This window comes from Coregonus lavaretus (assembly GCF_964263955.1).
Source record: "Coregonus lavaretus genome assembly, contig: HAP1_SCAFFOLD_4532, whole genome shotgun sequence".
NCBI lineage: Eukaryota > Metazoa > Chordata > Actinopteri > Salmoniformes > Salmonidae > Coregonus > Coregonus lavaretus.
Window position 1 is genome coordinate 1 of NW_028158554.1, and position 25000 is coordinate 25000.

A 25000-nucleotide genomic window follows, 5' to 3' on the forward strand; every position below is an offset into this window, starting at 1 on the left:
AAAATATAAATAGTAAAGTAAAGTACAGATACCCACCAAAAATACTTAAGTATTACTTTAAAGTATTTTTACACCACTGTCCATTTGGCTACATTTCCTATACATTTTTAGAGTGTTGTGATTTAAATTGATTAAGTTCCTTAGTTAGAATTACAATAAATCCAACCTGACATCAGGACTTCATCTTCCATCAACCTACTTCTGTAGCATTCCGATTTCATAGATCCTATCTGAGAACCAACTATTAATGCTTCCCCCTCTGAGACGACGTCCACCATCCATCCATCACACCACCACTAACATAAAAAATAAAAATAAACTTCCGTTCTTCACTAGGTCTATAACTCCACAGGAGATCCAGGGGTATGTAATGTAGGATGATCAAAAGCAGCACCTCTCCTCATCCAAACCTGACCCTGGCGGAACAGAGTGGCAGGCGTGTGGGGAGTGATACTTTAATTATACATCTGACAGACAGCGCCTGATTCACTAACACTAAACAAGGATTAGATGGAGGCAGATGTTATAGGAAGAACCATGGCTATATAGCTGAGGGAAAGGTGGGAAGTCTCTGGGCAACTACCGTACCTTTTATTTAGCGAGAAGAAAATAGGCAAATAAGAAAGAGAGAAAAAGTTTTGTTAACGGGGGGCGATGGATGTGGTGCCTGGCTTTCAAAGTTTCATTTAGCATTTCATTATGTTTGCACTATGTGTTGATGCGGTACAGTCACACGTACTAGGACCCTTCTGCTTCCCATCAGTGTGTCTGATGAAGAACAAAAAAGGATGCAAGGCGAAATAGCACCCTATGCCCTTTAGAGTGGCAACAAGTAGTGCACTATATGGGAATAGAGGGCCAAGTTCCAGTTGACGAAAAGGACAAAACCCCCCTCTTCAATCTAGCCCCAACTTCATCAGACTGACTGAGAGCCTCATCTTCACACCTGTCATTTCCAACGCTGATGAAGGGCTTTGCAAGTGAGCTCTGGTTTGAACGGCTGCCCACACAATTAAGAACTCACCATTCATTTAGATGGCCGTCCAGAAAAGCCTGAGGTCTGCTATGTATTATAATGTGGGTTCTACTAATCACTTCTTTACAGTAGCCAGCTAGAGAAACAGTAGCTAGCTACCCTGTGTACAATGCAGTGACAGTATGGGCTGATTGGGCTACGGCTAGCTAGGCTACAAAACTCTGCTGGTGGCCACTGATCACTTGTGGGGTTCCCCAGTCTCCTTGGTTGCGGTGGCAGCCGCCAATCTGGCAACCGCTCGATCCAACCTGGCAACCCATCATCCAGGCTGGTGTGTGGCTGAGCTGAGTCACCTGGGCTGCTGGGTGGTCAGAGCACAGCCAGGCCCTTCAGGCTGAATAGAGGAACAGGGCACAAGGCCATCTTCTAGACTCTATGGAGACCTGTCTCTGTCTGTCTGCAGTGTACTCACTCACTCACTCACATAAAGGCATCCAACTATCTACATGCATGGCTAACAAGGAACTAGCTAGCTCGTTGTGAGGAACTCTCACAAGTATACAACTATGGTACAAGAGGATGTTTATCTATGAAATTAAATTTCACCCACTTCCCTCTTGCCAACTCCAAATCATTTACACAACTTTCCAGTACAAATGTGTAGATGAAGGTACCAAAGGTGCTACAGTAGCTATAGAAACTAGACAAGATGGAAGTCAAGATTGACTTAGTCTGACTACTGGACAGACTGATTCCTATTCAGACGACCTGCTTCAGTCTAAGTCACAGAGGCAGCTTTGAGTGGGCTGTAAAGTGTTAACTCCACTTCAGACATGGAGACAGAAGACAGACACTAGATCTCTAGCAGAGCATGGCAACATAACACACAGTAGGTGTTTTCTCACCTCCTTCACCCCCTTCCTCTTCCTCAGAGAGTGGTGTTCAAAGCAGTCACTCTTCCCTCTCTTTCCCCGCATTCAAATGAGCGTGGCGCTAGCTACGTCTCCCCACGCCCGGCGCTCCCCCAGCGATCAGCACTTTGATCATCTCCAACGGGTAACTTCCAAACATTTAAAATTAAAATACATCTCAGGCTAACAACCTGTGCATTAGAATTTAACAGGTGTTCGGCGAGAGGAAGTCGTTATGGAATTTGCTATTATGCTGGAATACACACGCGCCCTGTCAGTGCAATTATAGCCTGGGAAACGGAGAAGCCTCTCCCTCCTGACTGGCTGTGATACCTTGGGATGATAACCTGATCTGTTCACTTTGATGTCAGTAGGTAAGGAAAGTTATGAGACAAAGCAGCCCAGGAGCCGGCTACATGTGCTCTGGGTAAACACAATTTAATATTGATGCCACGCATCGGTTTTTACCCATAAGGCATGTGTGTGATTAGAGCTCGTTGGATGCCCAAAATATATGTGATCTGAGTTTCTTATGATGGAGGACGGATGGATGGATGCTGATTGGGGTGGAAGAATGAGAGACAGGGGTGTCTGCCTTGTATTGGTGGTGCCAGAAAGAACACATACACACACACACACACTAAGACTTGTAACACACGCAAAAACACTCAGTTATAAACATGCATACACACACACACAACACACACACTACACACTACACACACTACACACCCGCCTGGAACGCGGCTCCTCTAGAATGTAGTATTAATTACTGGGGTAACACTGCATAGCTGTACTTAATTGCTCGCTAATTGATCCATTTATATTTCAACATTCATTCGGCTGAATTAATAGGGTTAAGTGAGACAGAGGCAATTGTAACTCACTTAACATTTGCACTGATATCTTTTGACTTCCTGTCCGGGGCGATGCTATCTGGAGGATTACCACCCGTCAAATTAGACAAACACAATCAATTTGTAAAGCAGCGAATAGCAAACCGTTCTGCCCGGTGTAAGAGCTCTCAGATCAGGACCTGTATGAATAACGTATCTCTGCGTAGTGCTGATCTAGGATCCGTTTTACCTTTAGATTATAAATCATTTAGAATACATGGCCAGGGTGGACCTGATCTTAGATCAGCAATACGACAGTCTGATATAGTCTTGCTACTGTTGTGGATCTACGGACTGTGACTGACCATGTGTGGTCTAACCAATAGGGAGGATCACTCATAAACGCATCATTACAAGATATTAAGGGCTACTTTAGTTGATGGAGCTGGACAGACAGACACCATCTTGTTACTCTCTACCCTCTGGGTGTGACTAGAGAACAAGAGGGGAGACCCCATCAATCCTCAACACCATTACCCATCTCCAATTAAACCTGGACCTCCAGGGACGGAGAGGAACATCAAAATGGATGCTGCTTCTAAGGTTCTATCACCTGAAGAGAATTTTCAATTGAGTCCCAGTCTAGATAGAGAGACGTAGGAGAGAGAGGGAGAGACGTAGGAGAGAGAGGGAGAGACGTAGGAGAGAGAGAGAGAGACGTAGGAGAGAGAGAGAGACGTAGGAGAGAGAGAGAGAGAGACGTAGGAGAGAGAGAGAGAGAGACGTAGGAGAGAGAGAGAGACGTAGGAGAGAGAGAGAGAGACGTAGGAAAGAGAGACGTAGGAAAGAGAGAGAGAGAGAGAGAGAGAGAGAGCCCCAAGAGTGGAAAGAGATCAGAACGCTACATGAAAGACACTGACATTGGGCTTTAACAGTGAAGGGAGGATCAGAAGATGGAGTGGTGGCCTGGAGACATGATATCAAGCCAAGTGCCTGTCTCTAAAGACCATCACCACCACCACCAGGGGCCTATTAACACCCACACCCTCCTCTCTCCCTGCCAGGCCGGACAATATTTAGACACTGGTTGAATGTCGGGGTCGGAGGTTAGATGTATGTCTATATCAAGGGTGGTGTAAGTCCTGGACCTTTATAAACAGCTTAGGCGTGACATCGGGCATAATAAACATTCATTATTTCATCAGACAGTACTTAAAGTGTGAAAGTGCATGCAGTGGCGCGCATAAACACACACACACACACAGATCTGTCTGCAATTAAAAACTTCTGCAGTAGACAATATGGCCACTCAGTTCACTGCCTCTGGCTGTACAGCACTCTCAATATAATCCCTGAGATAGGGAAAAAACTGGAGTGTGACGCAAAATGTCTTCAACTTGCCTCTAGCTCAAACAGCTCACCTCAAAGTGTTTCGAGTTGGTCTGCCTGGCTAGGGGACCGGCTGGGGCCATGGTCTGTGGAGGCTGCTGCTGATTGTGTGTCTGTTGTTGTTGTTGTTGTTGTTGCTGCAGCCGACCTTGGAGCTGCACAATCTGCTGTTCCTTCTGGCCCAGCTGGGTTGTCAGGGCGACGTGACTCTGGCAGAGCCGGCCCTCGTTGGACTTGAGCGCCTGGTAACATATGCTCAGCTCGTTGTAGAGCTGTGGCCACAAGTGGAGGAGAGGGGAAAGTTAAAAAGAAACACTCATCACATCGGGTGCTGGCGGGACAGAGTCGTGACAAGGATTGTTCTCCTATTTCCATGGAGAAGATGAGAGGACAGATGCTAAGATCATCTGGAGAGAGAGAGAGAGAGAGAGAGAGAGAGAGAGAGAGAGAGAGAGAGAGAGAGAGAGAGAGAGAGAGAGAGAGAGAGAGAGAGAGAGAGAGAGAGAGAGAGAGAGAGAGAGAGAGAGAGAGAGAAAAAGGGGGTGAAGGAGAAAGTGGGAGAGTAGTGGAAAGTGTAAAACCCCTGACTGGCCAGATTATTTTCGTCGTCTTTGTCCCACACAGACACTCCTGTTACAGACAGGGCTTACAATGGGTGGCTTGGCAGCCATGAGATCGGAACAACACTGAACATCTGAAGAGAGAATAAGTTTACTGCCTCACTGTAATGACGCTGTAAAGACAACACATTGTCAGCTTGCCTTGTGGGGGGTGGGTTAATGTGATTTTTTTTTTTTGGGGGGTGGGTGGGTGATTTTTGGGGGGTGGTGATGTGCTTTTGGGGGTGGTGATGTGGTTTTGGCGGGTGGTGTGGGGTTTTGGCGGGTGGTGATGTGGTTTTGGCGGGTAGTGATGTGGTTTTTAGTGATTTCATGGTGGTTTTACTGATAGGAGCTGGTGTCGGTTGTGGTCATGTATGTTAGAGTGTTATGGGGACTGGTTGAGTGTGATGTCGTGTGGTAGTGTATGGTTCAGTGTGATGTCGTGTGGTGAACTAATGGTAAAGTAACCGTATTTTAAGAGGTGGTATTGGCGCTGTGGGCCTCCTCATTGTAATGTTTGCTATGGGTAGAGTGTGTTAGTAGTGTGTGCTATGGGTAGAGTGTGTTAGTAGTGTGTGCTATGGGTAGAGTGTGTTAGTAGTGTGTGCTATGGGTGGAGTGTGTTAGTAGTGTGTGCTATGGGTGGAGTGTGTTAGTAGTGTGTGCTATGGGTGGAGTGTGTTAGTAGTGTGTGTTATGGGTAGTGTGTTAGTAGTGTGTGTTATGGGTAGAGTGTGTTAGTAGTGTGTGTTATGGGTAGAGTGTGTTAGTAGTGTGTGTTATGGTAAAGTGTGTTAGTAGTGTGTGCTATGGGTAGAGTGTGTTAGTAGTGTGTGCTATGGGTAGAGTGTGTTAGTAGTGTGTGCTATGGGTAGAGTGTGTTAGTAGTGTGTTTTATGGGTAGAGTGTGTTAGTAGTGTGTGCTATGGGTAGAGTGTTAGTAGTGTGTGCTATGGGTAGAGTGTGTTAGGTGGTGTCTGCAGTGTGAACCTCTTCCTGGTTACAGAGGACTCTGGGTATTGTAGTGTAAATGAAAAGAGTGGTAGTATGTAGTATAGTTAGTTACTTTCTGATAAGAGGTGGTGTCTGCAGTGTGAGCCTCTTCCTGGTTACAGAGGACTCTGGGTATTGTAGTGTAAATGAAAAGAGTGGTAGTATGTAGTATAGTTAGTTACCTTCTGATAAGAGGTGGTGTCTGCAGTGTGAGCCTCTTCCTGGTTACAGAGGACTCTGGGTATTGTAGTGTAAATGAAAAGAGTGGTAGTATGTAGTATAGTTAGTTACCTTCTGATAAGAGGTGGTGTCTGCAGTGTGAGCCTCTTCCTGGTTGCGTAAGACTCTCTGTGTGTCTAGGTTGAGCCCCTCCAGTTGCTGGATGAGCTGGGCCTGCTCTGCTGCATGCTCACTACTCTGTCTGTACAGGGCCTGCAACTCCTGCAGCTCACGCCTGTACACACACACACACACACACACACACACAGCAACATCAAATACCTACTATACAAACATATTCAAAATATTAATAATTCTTGACCAATCTGTGGCATAATGATACCAATCTTACTAAAGTACAATGACATCTTCAATCACTTATAACACACAGAGCGTTCCCTGAGCCGGATGTGACTGGCTGACATCTCTCAGTGGCACGACGCCAAGACACAGAGTAGTTAAAAAAAGGTGAGATTACCCACTAAGGCTCCTGGGTTCTCACAGTTTTTATCATATTGACTAAAGCTTAGCCAAAGCCAGCACCATTTCCCCTCCGTGACTCTACCTCTCCAAAGCACATCTGGTATGCAGAGCTTATCAAGTGGTTCTAGATGAGGATGTGTGTGTCGCCTCAGAGGCTCAGCGTGGAGAGACGGCTAGAGCCTCTCACACACACACACACACACACCCTACTCTAAACTGGTTTAACTGAGACTGTAGTGGATAATGAAAGCCACCTAAAAGTAAATCTAATTTAGCAAGATTATAAATTGATACGGGACATATTTTAATTGAGGGTCATTTCACAGTACACTTTATACTTAAAAAGGTATACAAAAACGACATCAACTTGACAGACCAAATTGAATGCATGGGAAATACTGCCTGTGACATTTACTTCATTGTATCCATGACGATGCCAAAGCACAGATGTCATGGCACATCTCACAGCAGTTACAATTACTTTTAATGCAAGGTGTCCGAGAGTGTCCTGAAAGGCGTCTGTCAAATAACATTTATTTGTATTATGTTTTATTATGACCTGAGTTGGGTGACGTGTTGGTCCCTCTGTGCCACCTCCTTCTGCCTGGAGGAGAGGAGGTCTGCCAGGCTGCTGCACTGGCCCTGAAGGTCTGCCACCTGCCGCTGGGCATCGCTCAGATCACCCTCCATCTCCTGCCATGGTGGGCAAGAAGAGGAATATCAGTCAATCAATCAATCAATCAATCAATCAAATGTACTTATGTCTTTTTATATCAACAGTTGTCACAAAAACATGCTGTAGAACAGGGCTGTCCAACCCTCTTCCTGGAGATCTACCGTCCTGTGGGTTTTCAGACCAACCCTCTTCCTGGAGATCTACCGTCCTGTGGGTTTTCAGTCCAACCCTTTTCCTGGAGATCTACCGTCCTGTGGGTTTTCAGTCCAACCCTCATTTAACACACCTGATTCTGCTTATTAGCCGCTCAACAAGACCTTAACTAGCTGAATCAGATTCGCTCAATTAGGGTTGGACTGAAAACCTACAGGACAGTAGATCTCCAGGAAGAGGGTTGGTCTGAAAACCTACAGGACAGTAGATCTCCAGGAAGAGGGTTGGACTGAAAACCTACAGGACAGTAGATCTCCAGGAAGAGGGTTGGACTGAAAACCTACAGGACAGTAGATCTCCAGGAAGAGGGTTGGACTGAAAACCTACAGGACAGTAGATCTCCAGGAAGAGGGTTGGACTGAAAACCTACAGGACAGTAGATCTCCAGGAAGAGGGTTGGACTGAAAACCTACAGGACAGTAGATCTCCAGGAAGAGGGTTGGACTGAAAACCTACAGGATGGTAGATCTCCAGGAAGAGGGTTGGACTGAAAACCTACAGGACGGTAGATCTCCAGGAAGAGGGTTGGACTGAAAACCTACAGGACAGTAGATCTCCAGGAAGAGTGTTGGACTGAAAACCTACAGGACAGTAGATCTCCAGGAAGAGGGTTGGACTGAAAACCTACAGGACAGTAGATCTCCAGGAAGAGGGTTGGACTGAAAACCTACAGGACAGTAGATCTCCAGGAAGAGGGTTGGACTGAAAACCTACAGGACAGTAGATCTCCAGGAAGAGTGTTGGTCTGAAAACCTACAGGACAGTAGATCTCCAGGAAGAGGGTTGGACTGAAAACCCACAGGACAGTAGATCTCCAGGAAGAGGGTTGGACAGCCCAGCTTTAGAGTCTAGAGCACAGTTGTCCAACTCATTCCACGGAGGGCCGAGTGTCTGGGGGTTTCGCTCCACCCTTGTCATTGATTGATGAATTAAGGACACTGATTAGTAAGAAGCTCCCCTCACCTGGTTGTCTAGGTCTTAATTGAAAGGAAAAAACTAAAACCAGCAGACACTAGGCCCTCCATGGAATGAGTTTGACACCCCTGGTCTAGAGTAACCGTGCTTGTGTTTGTTGTACAAATGACTATGAACTTTGTATTCCTCAGTGAATTTGGTACAGGCTTGGCGTTCCTGTTCCCAACTGAGTTTCAGAATGGCGTACACAAACAAAGTAGACGCACTAATACAAAGCCAAAACAACGGCCAGAGGCCAGGACACAGTGTATGACTGGTCTCTGCCCTGACTGAGTCCTCGATGACGTTACATGTTGATGTTGTGTTGCTGGACTCCACTAATGGCCAAACAACTCTTAACATTAAGAGCCAGAGAGATAAGAGGTCTGAAAGTGTCTGAGCACTGAGGGTCATCTTAAAACATCACAAGAGACTCTCTCCTTTTAACGAGAGGCTACAATTACAACGGGGCAGACCCGGCCGCCTGGCATCAAACACACAGGGGGCATCGGGACAAGTCTGACTGTAATTAAAAACAGCTTCAATCACCGACGCTGGTGAAATTAATGGCCACAAATTAATGGCAGCAAATTAGCCACCGGCGGCCATTTTGTAAAGTAAAGTTGGTGCTATGGACGGAGAGATAACACTACTAGTACATCAACAAAATCTGTGCATAGTTGTGACTTCTTGTAACTTTTTAATGTTTCATTCTTGAACAGACATATTGTTATAAATTGGTGTGGAATTCTTGTGCATTCCATGTGTTCCATCCAGATCTCAGAGTTCCACATCACACCATGGTATTAAACCCTGACTAGGAGCAGAGCCAGGTGAGTGTCTGTCTGTCTGTTTGTCTGTGTCTGGTGATGTGATTGATGTGCATAGTGGAGTTGTTACTAGGGCCCTGTCATAATTACACCCTGGCCCTGACTTATTCAAAGCCCTCTCTTCCTCTCTCCTCCCTCCCTCCTGTCTGTCTGCCTGTCTCTCTGTCTGGCTGTCTCTCGCTCTCTCTCTCTCTCTGTCTGTCTGTATGTCTCCCTGTCTCTCCGTCTGCCTGTCTCTCCGTCTGCCTGTCTCTCCGTCTGCCTGTCTCTCCGTCTGCCTGTCTCTCCGTCTGCCTGTCTGTCTCTCTGCCTGTGTCTAGCTCAGACACTTGACTGGAGGGGCGCTGATGAAAAATGACTGTTGGCTCCTACTGAGGAGAGTTGTGCACTGTGCGTCAGCGGAGTGTGTCTGTCTGTTTGTCTGTGCGTGTTCGAGCCTCTGTGTGTCCACGGAGCCCCACCAAACTCTACTATTGATGGGCAGTTGTGTTATGTTCCAAGAGGGTAGTGGGAAGGGGGTTGGTAGTGGTGGTATTGGTGGTGGTGGTAGTGGTAGTAGTGGCGGTAGTGGTAGTAGTGGTGGTAGTAGCGGTGGTAGTAGTGGTGGTGATAGTGGTGGTGGTGGTACTGGCGTTAGTAGTGGCGGTAGTGGTAGTAGTGGTAGTGGTGGTGGTAGTGGTGGTAGTGGTGGTAGTAGTGGTGGTAGTGGTGGTGGTAGTGGTGGCGGCGGTGGTGGTGGTAGTGGCGGTAGTAGTAGCGGTAGTAGTAGTGGTGGTGATAGTGGTGGTGGTGGTACTGGCGTTAGTAGTAGTGGTAGTGGTAGTAGTGGTAGTGGTGGTAGTAGTGGTGGTGGTAGTGGCGGCGGTGGTGGTGGTAGTAGTAGTGGTAGTGGCTGTGGTAGTGGTAGTGGTAGTGGTGGTGGTAGTGGCGGTAGTAGTGGCGGTAGTAGTGGCGGTGGTGGTGGCGGTGGTGGTGGCGGTATTGGCGGTGGTATTGGCGGTAGTAGTGGTGGTAGTGGTAGTGGTGGTGGCGGTAGTGGTGGTGGTATTGGTGGTGGTAGTGGCGGTAGTGGTCTCCTGTGAGTTGTCACTGATTGGTTGACTGACTGTTTGAACAACATGTGTCCAACGTGCTGCTGTGGTGATTATTTTGTTGCGAGGCTGATTAGAGTGTGAGAGTAAAGTTGATCCATAATAATGAGGAGGGGGAGAGATGCATATCACTGATTCTGCTAATTAGCTACATGAATAAGGTGAGGGAGAAAACACACTACAGTCGTCCAGTGATCACATCGGGGGACTTGGTCGGGGCTCGGCTTCTTCTTTTTCTCACCAGACGAGACTTGGGTCCAAAATGTTAAAAAACGTAATTATTTCTCCCACCCTCTGAACAGGGCCATCAATATTTAAAATGTGTGCTTTGCAAGAGGAATTATTTGACATTCATATATTGAGGAGGGAAAAGAAGGAGGGGATGTTCAAGGTGTGCAGAAGAAAGGGAACCCTTCCTGTGTGTGTGTGTGTGTGTGTGTGTTTTCCCCTCTCCACATGGCATCTCTCTGTGTGTTACCTTGACTTTGGCGTCCGCGGCGGCCCTCTCCTCTCTGTGTCTCCTCTCCTGCCTCTGTGCCTCCTCCAGGTCGCCGCGCAGGGCAGAGCAGCAGGACTCTAATCCCTCCTTCTCCTCCTCAAGGCCCTCTTCTCTCCTCCTCCTCTCCTCCTTCACATCCTGAACCAGGGAGGGGGGCAAGAGTCACAGGGCCAGATAAACAACACCGACGGATGGAGAGAGGGAGAGAAAAGAAAGAAAGGGAAAGAGAGAGGAGGAAAAAAAGTAGCATGTGGTTTTGAGGAGGATGAGATGGGATGAATATGTAGAATGTAAAGTCAGTACTGTTCTGTGTTGGTTGGGGCCTCCGCTTCTCAGCTCCACTGTGGCCCCCCATGCATGTCTGATTGGCAAGGTCACCTGTGCTGTGAGGCTGTGAGGGCCGGGGCTAACTGTGTGGCAGGTATCAGGGGCCACGCAGCTTCTCCCTTTAATGACAGGCCTCCTAATGAGAACACACTTTGCTACAACATCCATTACATCTGATCCCAGCCTCCTTTGATGCTTCCCCCGCTTATTTTTTATTTCATCGGCGAGACCCCGCAATGCAAAGACGCATCCGTGGACCTCGAGATCGCTCCTTTATCAATTAATCATAGCCAGGGTCCCATCAGGGCCATAATTAGGGAGACGCCACATAATCACATGAACGCGTTACTTTCACTCCCCTCCATGGTCCGTCATTAAGTATTTATCTATAGGCAAGTTATCGGCTTCTCTCTCCCTCGCTATCTCTGGCTTTTCAGCATTCTCCGTCTGCTCAAACCCCTCAGTTTGGAGGCATGAGAGAGAGAGAGAGAGAGAGAGAGATCTGGCCTGCTCGAGAACAAAAAAAATCACATAGTTTGTTTCTTTTCCTCCCCCTGCCTCTCTAAGTGATTTTGAGGCCTCAGGCTACAGTATAGCCCTGGGGGACACGTCCTGTTTGGTGTCACAGTGAAAAGACTAGTAGCTGCCTACAAGCAGCCAGAGAGCAGAGGCTTCAAAGCGGCGGCAGGCAGGCGGGTGCCACTGGAAATTTGTTCCAAACCTTAAGTTCTTGACTCTTATTCCCCAGCTTGTGGCGCAGAGCTGCCAGCTCCTTCTTCATTAGGCCTCTGTCCTCGTCCACAGCCATCTTCCTCTGGACCAGGTTGGTGATCTCCTGCTGCTGCCCTGTCACTCTCTGTTTCAGCCAACGGAGGGAGTGGGGGAGAGCGAGAGAGAGATTGAGAGAGAGATGGAAAGAGAGAGACAGAGATGGGGGAGAGAGAGAGAGAGAGATAGATGGAAAGAGAGAGATAGATGGAAAGAGAGAGAGAGAGAGAGAGAGAGAGAGAGATAGATGGAAAGAGAGAGAGATGGAAAGAGAGACAAGACGTTAGTCATCAACAGGAATCTTGGGCAACGGGAGGGAATAAACTGTTTATGGATTGTGGAAGGAAGTAAACATTACAGTAACTACAGGGGTCCCATTTTGGATTAATCAGAGGCTCCAGTTGACAGAGAGGGGGACATTCAGTATCAGCCGCTGTAATAAAATGGCCACTGGTGAGGAGGACACAGTTTGATCTCATGTGAGGTCTAATCTACTCCACATCTAACCACTCTGTCCAACTCACCTTCTGTGTCAGTTCGGTTCAGATCTGGCAGATATTGACAAGGCCTGTGACCGGGCCAGCACCTTCCTTCTAACCCCTGATCTCAGAACAGGTGCTGAAGGAGACCCTTCACCCTGTACAAGCCCTCACTTTCATAATACTGGCCTCAGTACACCTCCGTACACATGAGCCAACTCATGTACTGTAGGTCGCACACCCCTGTATGTGCTAACCTCACCACTTACAATATTACACAACGAGCCAATTACATAGAATAAGAGCACTGTAATACTGTCTAATAGGTCTAGGCCTGTATAGAATAATGAACTACTGCTCTGTACATTTACAATACAGTTACCATGATAGCCTAATCAAAACGATGCTTCTCATCTTTACTAACAAACTAGAACAAAGGAATCAAACGATGAAAAATGGTTCCATAATTTTAATGATCCATCTTTTTTTTTTCTCTTCCTGCCGGCTAGTCTTCTGGCAGGCCTATAGCTGGGCGATTGTAGGAGGAGGGAGGACGCTGCCCTTTTAAACACTGCATCAGCTGGGCTCTGGCATGGCAGTAATCCACTGCAGGCTGCGGGTAGCTCTAAAATAACACTGTGCTCTGGGATGCAATTAATTGCCATGTTGGGGGAATCACTCAAATCTTTTCCAAGATCGTGGATTTACTCAACGCCTTCCTGTCCTCGTTGGCCATGCAAAAACAGGCTTTAATAGAGATTTATACGGGCGAAGTGGAAATACATTCAAACGTTGATAATGAGGTGGGCGAGAACAATTTCAACTCCAGTAGTGTTCGATTGGTAAGAAATAGGTTTAGGGGAAATTAAGAGGTCTAGGACAGAGAGATTAGCATTCAAAATTCCCAGTGCAGTTCAAAAATGAAAGCTAATTATGTTACAAAAATGGAAGGGAGTGGAGACGAAAGACAGCGGAGGAGAAAGAGAGAAGTAGAGATAGAGGTAGAGAGAGGTAGAGAGAGAGAGGTAGAGAGAGAGAGGTAGAGAGAGAGAGGTAGAGAAGTAGAGAGAGAGAGAGAGAGAGAGAGAGAGAGAGGTAGAGAGGTAGAGAGAGGTAGAGAGAGAGAGAGAGAGAGAGAGAGAGAGAGAGAGAGAGAGAGAGAGAGAGAGAGGTAGAGAGAGAGAGAGAGAGAGAGAGAGAGAGGAGAGAGACAAAGAGAGGAGAGAAGAGAGAGACAAAGAGAGGAGAGAAGAGAGAGACAAAGAGAGGAGAGAAGAGAGAGACAAAGAGAGGAGAGAGAGAGGAGAAGAGAGGTAGAGAGGAGAGTAGAGAGAGGAGAGAAGTAGCAAGAGAGAAGAGAGGTAGAGAGGAGAGGTAAAGCGAGAGAGGAAAAAATAAAGAAGAGGAAAAAAGATTGTCAAAGTTGGAGTGGAGACGTTAAGAGGACTAGCGTGAGGTCCTGTGTGGACTCAGCAGACCATCACATTTAGAGAACAGTAAAGGGGGGGAAACCAATTAATCACCATTTGGGTTCCTTTGGCCCAAATCTGGACGAGATGATGAATGTCAGTGGTCTGTATGACACTGCACACAATCCTGACTATTAATGAGCTTTGCAAATCGGCCGGAACTTTACCAACCAGAATTTCTACTGCTCTTATAAAGAACTTTAGATCAAGATCATGTTGAGGAATATTATGCAGTGAGTAGGAACATACTGTCAGGTCTATTAAGACTTGAGCGGTGTCTGGTGGTCATCAAAGGTAGCCTAGCGGTTAAGATTTGGGCCAGTAACCAAAAGGTCGCTGGCTCAAATCCTCGTGCCGACTAGGTAAAAAATATGTCGATACGCCCTTGAGGAAGGCACTTAACCCGAAATACTCCTGTAAGTCGCTCTGGATAAGAGCATCTGCTAAATGACCCCCCCAATTTTTTTTTTTTTTTTACAAATGTACATGACGAAGCAGATGAATGAACCTGCCTGCATCCTTTCCTTCATTCACCCTCACAGTGACAGTGTTTGACCGATAAAGTTATTTGAATTAGATACAATTTTGAAATCTCTGCCAGCACTCTTTTTCTCAGAACAAACAGAGCAGTGATAAGAAAATCATTTGTAACCTCTATTGCGCTCCACAGCTCTGGCTAATTGTACATAGCTACATCAGTGTTAAGATGAGTGAGGAGGGCAGGATAGACACACTGTTAAAGAGCTGCTGATGATAGCATTAGCGCCTGTCTCTGATGGGATGATGTTAGCGTAGCGTAGCGTAGCATTAGCCAGACTGACAGAGAAGGTTGCTAATGTAATGACAGAAACTGACAGATGCTGCCGTTAAGGGATGATGATTAAGGGTAAATTACAGTGCGTCGCCGTTATCATTAACTGTCCTAGCAGCACATAGAACACACTTACTGAGCCACTGGTATAGGTGGGTATAGAGTTAGCACTTGCGCTAGTGATAGGGCTTGCCTCAGACAAACCCTAGACCTAGGGGTCTTTTCTATAACAGGACTGACTGAATGTAGGTTAGACTGGACGTGCACTCTCACTCAGACAGACTTCAATTTAAATGCATCCCTTCATATCAAATGGAAGATAAATTCCTATGGGAGATATCTCTATAAAGACACCAGGATACGACAGAGAAAATCCTATGGAAGATATCTCTATAAATACCAGGATACGACACAGACATGGTTCACGAACTATGCATTCCACATATCATAACAACAATACCTGGTCCAGCTCCTGGATCTTGTAGTCTTTGGCCTGCAGGATCTCCAGCACTTTGCGGTCCTTGGCTTCAGCTTTCCACTTCTCTCTGTTGGGGACACAGAGAAACATCATGTTAATCTATGTCATTCTATTTCTATGGAGAGAGCCATATAAATATAATCTATATGTCATTGTTTTTCTATGAAGAGAGCCATAGAAATAGAAATGAAGAGACATAATGTTAATCTATGTCATTCTATTTCTATGAAGAGACCATACAAATAGAAATGAAGAGACATAATGTTAATCTATGTCATTCTATTTCTATGAAGAGACCATACAAATAGAAATGAAGAGACAATGTTAATCTGTCATTCTATTTCTATGAAGAGACCATACAAATAGAAATGAAGAGACAATGTTAATCTATTTCATTCTATTTCTATGAAGAGACCATACAAATAGAAATGAAGAGACATAATGTTAATCTATGTCATTCTATTTCTATGAAGAGACCATACAAATAGAAATGAAGAGACATAATGTTAATCTATGTCATTCTATTTCTATGAAGAGACCATACAAATAGAAATGAAGAGACAATGTTAATCTGTCATTCTATTTCTATGAAGAGACCATACAAATAGAAATGAAGAGAGAGACATAAAACACATCATCTGTGTCATTCTATTTCTATGGAGAGAGAGTGGCGGCGCGGTGAAGTGACTGCGAGGCCCAGAGCTGAAGCATCGTTAGCAGCTCGTCTCCAACGACTCTCTGGTCCTGGTAATGATGATGGGTGTCATTTGGAGGCATTAGGGTGATGTGGCGGTGACAGATCCACCACTGAGAGGATCTAGCATATGGCAAACGACAGCAAACAAGCTCATCTGAGGGGAAATTATAACTTTATTCGTATAATAAACGGGAAAATCCATTCAGTGCAAAGGTTTACAGAGTATTGAATGTTATCAGAGAACTGAATATGCTATGCCAAATGAATGTAGTCTGTGACCCCCATGATAGCACATTATTTTAGGCTCATAATGTCCCGTCCTGTCTGATGCTGCTGTCGTCATGGGGTAAAGGACAAATACATTAAATGGCAGTTTGAAAACTAAACACAGAAACACTCAATATCAAGCAAATATCTGTGCAATAGGCATAAAACTCATTTAGTTGAAATCAGGCAACCAAATGAAAACAAAGAGTGCCTTAAAGAAAAGGAGGTCACAGGAAGAGAAGATAACCCAAAGTTGTGTGTTCAAACACTCAGCGGGCTCCCCGGGCGCTGGCAGGCAGGCAGGCAGGCAGGCAGGCACCAGAAGTATGTCAATCAGCACCCCAGTGTCATTTCACTGCTCTCCAGATAAGGTAATTACCAGGACGACATCAAACCTGGACTCCTATTCAGCACACACACACTACGCAAACTTTTTCTCCCTCCCTCCCTCCCTCTCCCTCCCTCTCCCTCCCTCTCCCTCTCTCTCTCTTTCTCTCTGCCCCATTGGGCCATGCAGCAGCAGCCTGTTCCAGCAGCATATCTTTCATTCTGGCTCAAACCTCTTTTCTCCTGCTCACTGTTTGGGGAGAGGAGACAAAACAATACCGATCGGGGCCAGTTTGTTTCAACAGCTTCTTGAGATCACCAGGGAACCCCCTCCAACCAACCCCCCACCTCTCCCCGTTCTGCCACCCCAATCCAGGCCCCTCTCCTCCCTTTGCCTTGTCTGGCTCCCCCCCCCCCACCCTCCCCCCGGAGGGACATTGAAACGAATGCCTGGTCTCCTCGGAGTCAAGCGTTACCTTGTATCCTTTGCCGTGTTAACCGTGTCCTGAGCAACCATCCAATCGCTACAAGACCAGCTGGAATCCCCAATAGGCCCGGCGCTTGACTGGAGTCAGCGCAATTATCATGTCAATATACCCGCCGTGTGCAGCGCGGTGCCAGTGTGCTGATAGACTACACACACACACACACACACACACACACACACACACACACACACACACACACACACACACACACTCTCTGGGTGCATGTTACCCAGGCCCCTGTGGACCAACATGCTTTGTTGGGTTTTCCTATGGGGGGCTGTGGGGGGATGGGAGGGATGGGGAAACTGCCTGAGACACAGATAGAGAGAGGATCCTAACCTGGCGTACATGTTTTTCCCCCCTGAAACCAAACGTCTGAGGCTCCTGCCAACTGACACAGTTTATTTTGTGCGTCTGATGTTCCAAAAGGCAGGAGAAGGTAGAATATAGGCCTGCTAGATCTGATACATGAAAAGTAGCCAAAATCTTGGTATAATTGCATTTTTTACTGCATTTAGCATGGAAAGGACTAAACATCTAGGCCTAGACCTACTACAGTACATTTAAATGCTGTTATTAACAGAAATTACAGTAGTCTTTGTTTAGAAATGAAATAATGCACAACAATTCTTTAGAATCCTCATTCTGTTTACGATCCGCTTGGTATGGCTTTATGAAAACAACCTTTTGACATAGCATTTTAAATCAAACAACTTCCCAACAGAAGTTTTGAAAAGAACACACATGCCTGAACTCACACTATTACCATGTATCACTGCAGTAGTTCAAATACCTGAAGCCCTGTTCTTTTCAACCAGTTCCCATGCTGATGTATTCTGTGCGGCTTAGTTGCCCCTCGCAAAAGGTCATCTTCAATCTAACGTTTTATCCCGTAAAAAACGAAGCACTTGGCAGTGAACGTTTTCACAGTTTTAGAATGGGAGCCGAGCGAGACTGTTTTCATTAAAGCGGGTGGTTTCCATTGCTGAGCAGCTAGACTGGGGATAAGAAGGCTTAAAGCAGCATCTGCACTATTCAGCGGTAACCCCACCAGAATGGCCAAGGTGCCTCACACACACACAACCTTGGATAACTTTCAGCAGACGTACTTCCCTACCTCCTTCTGTTTCACTTTGGAGATGGGATTTCTGGGAGATCTTACGCCCACTGAACATTTCTTCACAGGTAGTGGTATGGAGATTAGTTACAGGCCATGCTTTGAGAGATATAAAGTATGGGTGAGAGGGAGCCGTGACATTTCTGAGCAGTTTCAATTACTAACTCACCGTTCCACCACTAGACTGACGGCCTGGGTCAGGTCCGGATTGGCCACTTGGAGGCGTTTCCATAGGGACCACACAAACTCCTTGTCGGCCTGTGAAAAGAACAAACAATTTCATGGTTATGAATGATTATACTCATATCTTATTATTATGCAAAAAATGTGGCATGTGGTAGTCTTAATGAACCACATAGACACACAACAACACAGAAATATTGCATTTCCTTTCCTATTGTTCCACATCCTTACCCGAAATAATAACACAATTTCTCACATCTTAAAACGCAATTAGTGGGAGGCGATGTTATAGCAATTCTAAATGAAATACAAATAATTCAATGAGATGCTCGATGACATTAGCATATATGGGGGTGGGACCAACCCAATCAATAATTTAAATGGCTTGTACAAAATAATACTTTAGATGTGGTGTGCCTTCTCTAATCATTACTGGAGTGTGACCTTCGGCTCAAGGGGAGGCTACATTGACACTTGTCATAATGCACAATTCATGACTGGGGAGTTGGAGATCAAATCAAAACAGCCGTTAAAGCAGCATATCCCTTATTAATAAAGTGCATCTGATTCTGGATGTTTTTCTCTGCATCTTTAAAGTAACTTGTGGAGGAGAAACTCTAAACTGATGACAGAGAGAGTCCTCTAAGGCGCAGAGAGTTGAGATCCTCAGCCCCTGACACATTTCCAATTCAAATTGACTCACCGGCCAAAAAAATAGCGTTCAATGTTTTTTTTCTTTCTAAAAATCTAAAAACGACATTTTCGGCACACTAAAAGACAGAATTATGCCAAATCGACTTAATATAAAATCATCTGTTAAATTATGTTCACATCATCATAAGATGAAAAGTCATCACTCCCACTGGAATCTACTGGTCTCCAATTAGTCCATGAATTTTAAACCCCATTCAAAAGTGTCTAATCAATTATTTACTAAATGGCAGAGGCAAACCTTGGTAGACCATGGGCTGAACATACAAAGTGGAGAGAGCAGAGTAGATCCTTATTGGATGAATAGAGATCTCACCAATCCTGGTCCAGCACTGCCGTTAATGACGAATTAAGAAACGGGGCTTCACATCCAATAGGTGGTCTCTCTTCTCCTGGCCTATGGCTGCCATTAGCCCTTACATGCTGACACTCAGACTCCTCGCCAGGACCCTCACCACCCATATCAAGGGCTTCTCCACAGTATTAAAGATGTATCGAATATGTTTTTGATGATCACTGAATTATTCATTGTAATTGCAGACCTTGAAAGACCATGGGCTAAACATACTAAGTGGGCCTGGAATGCAGCCACATATTAATACAATTAGCATGGTCAAGTAGGAACATTTTCTGTCCGACAAGACGGGCCACTTTGTAGTTAATGGCGGTCCTGAGAACGCTGTGCTAGAGACTTTAGACATGAATGGCATTTCAAATGCCACGATTTGAATGGTACACGGTACAACTAACACTTTCTAACAGTCACTAAGAGACAGACAGAATCATTGATGCTCTCTCTCTCCCCAGACCAGACCACCGAGGAGAACTGATTCATGTCAGTTCAATACATACAGTAACTGGTTGATGTAAAGGAGGCTGTGAGTGACTTCGGTCTGGATCATGTCTGACAGACAGGCCATACATATGCTGCTCAGTGCTTTATACTGAACCTTGAACTGAGTGATACTCCCTTCAATACATTTTGGGATTATCAGGACACAAATAGTCTCAAATATAAAAATAAATAAAACTACTGTAAACAGGCAATGATCTATGCTGGACTCAAAAGACAGAGCCTTGTATACTGTAGACTGAAATATTTGTCAATATATTCGCCCATATACACACTCACAGAGGTGAGCTTCCCATTATGTGTGAGTGTGAATATGCAAAGTGAGATGCTGATTCCAGGTAAGTCCACCATTTATGTTTTTAGGCACCACCTGGTGGCGAGCCTGTAAGGACATGACAGCATCTCTCCATCACAGCATCAGAGAGAGACTGTGGCTTGTTCAGGAGGATGCAACGTTACAGTATGTTCTAGATAGAAATATAACGTGTAGAGCTAAATGTGTTTGTGATTAACTGGGAGTTCAGTTCTATAAATCAGTTTCTATCTGCAACGTTCTAAATGCTGAAACTCACAGATTAGCCTATGACCCAAATATTAAATAGTCATAGCCTATGTTGCAGGGAATGTGCAGTAGCCAGGAAAAGGGTAGTAAATCATCTGTTAAATCATCTCTCTCTGGTTCCTGTATGGCTCAGTTGGTAGAGCATGGCAGTTGCACCACCAGAGTTGTGGGTTCGATTCCCTGGCCCACCCATACGTAAAAATAATGTATGCACACATGACTGTAAATCGCTTTGGATAAAAGCATCTGCTAAATGTCATATGAAATCTGTGAATGTATTGTAATGTTTTTAAAATTGTATGAACTGCCTTAATTTTGCTGGACCCCAGGAAGAGTAGCTGCTGCCTTGGCAGCAGATAATGGGGATCCATAATAAATACAAATATAGTTGTGTCTATCAATATTTTCCTATGTTTATTAGTGCCTTGCAGTGTGTATTTGTCAGCACTTAACTACTTGCTTCACAAGTGAACCGTTTCTAATGCAAGTTAAGATAAACTGATTTCTGTTAAACAACACAGAAAATGTTGGCAACAACATAGCTAGATTCAACTGTTGACTAAATAAACAATACCATCCAGCACAGTCACCTGGCATTGCACTAACTCCTCAGTTAAACTCCTCACTTCTTCCTCCAGTAGCATGATGCGACTGCTGTCTCTAGTAGCCATTATGGAGCTGGAAAAGAGACAAAGAAAGAAAATGATGGAGGCAGTATACATTTTCTCATCAATATACAGTAAGCTTCAGCGTTACAGTAGACAGCTAGCTACATAGACAACACTATATAGATATACATTAGATTAGACTGTATAGTAATATAGAGGCCGTAGTTATCAATGCTCTTGCTGCAATATTGATTTGGAAATAACGTTAGAGCTCTAGTGACAGGTGTTACTAATTGTCCTCGAGACTAGTGCCTGTAATGATGTTCAGGTAGGTGGTCGTGTCATATCACATTACCTAGCAAGCAAAGCTAACTAGCTACATATTCATATGGTCCTGTACCAGGACGACATTTTCGTATGTAGCCTAGCTTCACTTCAACAAAGGACAAAAGGGAGAAGTAACTTTGGAGAGACCATAGAGACTAGCTGGTTTTCCCGTTAGCTAGCTAGCTAGAACTGAATGTGAACTCAAGCAGTGAAACACGATCGTGCACTGCAACAGGTGTTCTACTCTGTTTAGTTAGCCAGTCAGCGGCAAGTAAACAAACAAATTGCAAACATTACCTTGGGTGTTGACAACTTTCTCGGTCGGAGAGAGTAGCTAACGTTACAAAGCAAATCCGGAACAGCTAAGATAGCTAGCTAGCTGGATAAATTGAACGATAACGTTACATGTCAAAAGTCCATGCGATTGAACAGCATCATCGAGGTCGGTCAACAAACGTATCCTAAAGGACAACTGTTTATTTATCCGTGCATATAAGGTATGTATTGCTGTCTAAAGTATAGCAAGACGAAATGCAAACTTTGAGTGAATCACACTGTTGTCAATAGCTACCGAGACGCTTTTCCATTTCAAACAAGCGCGCTGTTTCCTGTTTTTTACTTCCCCATACGTCAGCGTACTTCCCTATACGTCAGTTTTTACGACACGCAGACGTGTGGGGAATTAACTGAAAGCAGCGCACCAATTGTTTGAAATGGAAAAACATCTTGTAAAATACCAGATTTGTTTGATTAAGATGTACTTTAATAAATCATACTGTATTCATACTGTAATTGGTGTGTTAAGGGGAAATACATGCATACAGCCACAGACCCCACTATCAATGTAGCCTACTCTTGGTCTTCCTCTTACAGTTAATTACTTACCACTTGCCCTACTTTTTAGTTTGATAATGGTCTATCATTTGCAGTTAGTACGAATGTTTAACATTCTTGGTATGGGAAAATGTGCTGTTTTGCTGGAGATGCAGCAACCTCCAGATTGTAGCCTATGGATGGACTCATGCGTGCATGCATACACTGTAATGAGTGGCCAGGCATGAAAAAAGGATGAGAGAGATTACAATGAAGAAATATGAGGACTGGCAACTCTGTTGTCCATCACACAAATGTTGGTTCATCTGCTCTCTCTGTCTGGTCCTCCTGCCTGCCCGCTGAGAAAAAGAAAAGACAGAGAAAGAAAAAATAAGTAAATTGACTTAGCGCGATTAGGCTGTTCCTTGACCCACAAGCAGTGCCTCTCATTAGGATCCTCATTTGTGGAGCGATTTCAGAGGCAGTAGACTGGCGCGTACTGCGCAACATCTGTCCTGTTAGACACATGACAGACACATGGCATTTATACTGTATGAATCAGCTTTTCTCTTCTCCTCTGCCTGCCTGCTTCCCAACAAAGCTCCTTGTTTAATGGAGACGGTGACCAATCATCCATTTAGGAGCCTGATTCTGTATCTGCATCACTGGAAAAGGGGTTTGTTCTCCACTTCATATCATTACAGAGGAAGACAAAATATCACCAGTGACTTTCTATGGGGTCCCGGTCAGTGATTGGATTTATGACTAATTCAGGCCCATTAAGTCCAGATATCAGGTGCATGGTTAGAAGTAAATTGCCCCTCTATGGCTGCGTTCACACAGGCAGCCCAAGTCTGATCTTTTTTTCCACTAATTGGTCTTTTGACCAATCACATCAGATCTTTTCACATCAGCTATATTTCAGAGCTGATCTGATTGGTCAATAGACCAATTAGTGACAAAAATATCAGAATTGGGCTGCCTGTCTAAACGCAGCCTATATCATCCACGAATACCCAAAGTAAATATGATTAAACAACAAATACAACATCCTGTGTAAAAGGAGTAATGTCCTTTTATTGATAAGTATAGGCTTATTTTATATGATATAATACCTCACATCAAGAAAACATGATCCAGTGTTTTTGGCAAAAGCCCTTTGTTCAGAGAAGGACAAAATATAGAGATTTCCCCTCTATTCACATATATCCCCTTTCCATCATTTCCGTGCATGTTGTTTGGCCATCATCGTTTCCAAAAGAGGTTACATTACTGCAACATGTTCCACCATGTTTTGACAGTGTGTCTGAGGATGTCTGGAGCAGTGTGTGTCTCCCCTTTTAAGTGTTTGTTGTCTGTCTTCTTAATGACGGATTCATCTAGATCTGAGGAACATTTTAGGCACATAAAATGCAGCTCTCAACCAGACCCCTTCATCTCACCACAGATGTGTGCTTCCTGCATTTTAATTTAAAAAATAATCATTTTCTTCAAGTCCTGACTGACTTTACTCAAACTCTTGTCATCTTTTGATTTGTCTCCTGTTCTTCTTTCATCACACCGTTTGAAGATGTGTGACAGGTTATATCATTTTATTTAAGATCATTATTCAGAGAAAAACAGGTGTTCCCATGTGCAGTATGTGTGTGTGTGTGTGTGCCCAGTTCTCTCTGAGTGCAATATACTGCCTCTGAGTCATCCTGAAGTATTGGTTGCCTGGAGATACATTTATGAGACAGACACATCCAGTATACAGTCTCTTTATATTGTCCTCCTCCTGTCCTATCAATTACAGACTAGTGTCTCGTGACAGACCGTTTCATAAAGGTAGCACGTGGTTTTGGGTGCCAAGATTAATTACACAGGAGTTATGTGTTATTTTCAGGCTTGCCGTTAATTAAGTGCAATACATTGCCACTGTAAATCGATGGAGCATGAAGAAAATCCCTCCCATAGCATATGCAGTGATACAGAAGTCAGAAGTACATTATGTTAAAGATGTTAAATGGACTCTTGTCTTGTGAGTCTAGTGTCTTTGAGGCCCCTCAGCCCTAATTGCCGCCAGTGTTCTAATGTGATGAGCCAGCCCATAAAATGAGTAGGCTTTACACTGTGACAGTCCCAATGAGCATGCTGTTCTCTTCCCTCCTCTCTCCACAGAGAACAGTGAATCAAATCAAATCAGCACAGAGGTGGAGAAACGACACGGAATCTTGATCATGCAAATGCCTCCATCCGCATGCAAAATTCAGGAAACAAGTGACAAGCACCTGGTGGGCTGAGGAGGAGTGAGGGAGGAAGGGAAGCCGAGTCTGGAAGCGAGCGACATTCCGTGGAGAATTCCGGGGAAGTATAATTGTCTCCGCCTGCCACCTCAGGTAGGAGGACTGTCATCTGCATAATAACATTACCTTTGATTCCACCTGAGAGAGGTGAGAACCAACAGAACGAACAGGGGGCTTACGATCACACTGACTAAAGAGTCACAAGTCGCGTTGCCTTTGAAGGAACACAGGAAGTACAAGTGTCAGCTGGGTTGTCAATTTGAACTCTGTTTAGCAGAATGTCTCTCTCATTCCGGAATGGTAATGAGCTTCCAACCTGTGAGAGCACTGAGTCTCATATGACATCACAGTCACTTTGCTACTCCACTGAGGGCTCTGTTCTCTGAGATGGGTTTCATTACAGAAGTGTGGGTGGCTAATCTGATGAATATTGATGGGTGGATTTGATATTGGGTGGTTTTTTTTATGTGAAAGGCTTTATATAGCTCACTTTTTTGAATATCTGCAAATATTCATGTACTTTTATTTTTAATATCTCTGCTGAGAATTTTTGACATATTGTAGGTTGTGACAGCGTGGAAAAAATGAAACACCCTGCAGCTAGTTATCTCAACTGGACTAGAGAATGATATCAGTCTTGACGTCAAGCATGAGCCATTCTCATGCTCAACCTTGTGGGACCTCGCGCCTCTCATCTCATAATACCCAATGACAGAGACGCCATTGATTCCCCCCTCCTCACCCCTCTCCCACATTAA

The 25000-nt window shown here is 44.8% G+C and overlaps 1 protein-coding gene across 1 annotated transcript; it reads right to left on the minus strand.

Moving 5' to 3' along the window:
- Positions 1 to 4144: 4144 nt before the first annotated feature.
- LOC311123847 (centlein-like) lies at positions 4145 to 21495 on the minus strand (the record flags this gene model as incomplete). Its single annotated transcript, XM_084198069.1, has 9 exons — positions 21442 to 21495; positions 20800 to 20887; positions 18070 to 18158; positions 14987 to 15071; positions 11721 to 11855; positions 10652 to 10810; positions 6969 to 7102; positions 5999 to 6161; positions 4145 to 4384 (listed from the first exon to the last, which is right to left on the minus strand). Coding segments are annotated over exons 2-9 (1086 nt in total), but the record flags the coding sequence as incomplete, so codon positions are not given.
- Positions 21496 to 25000: the final 3505 nt, after the last annotated feature.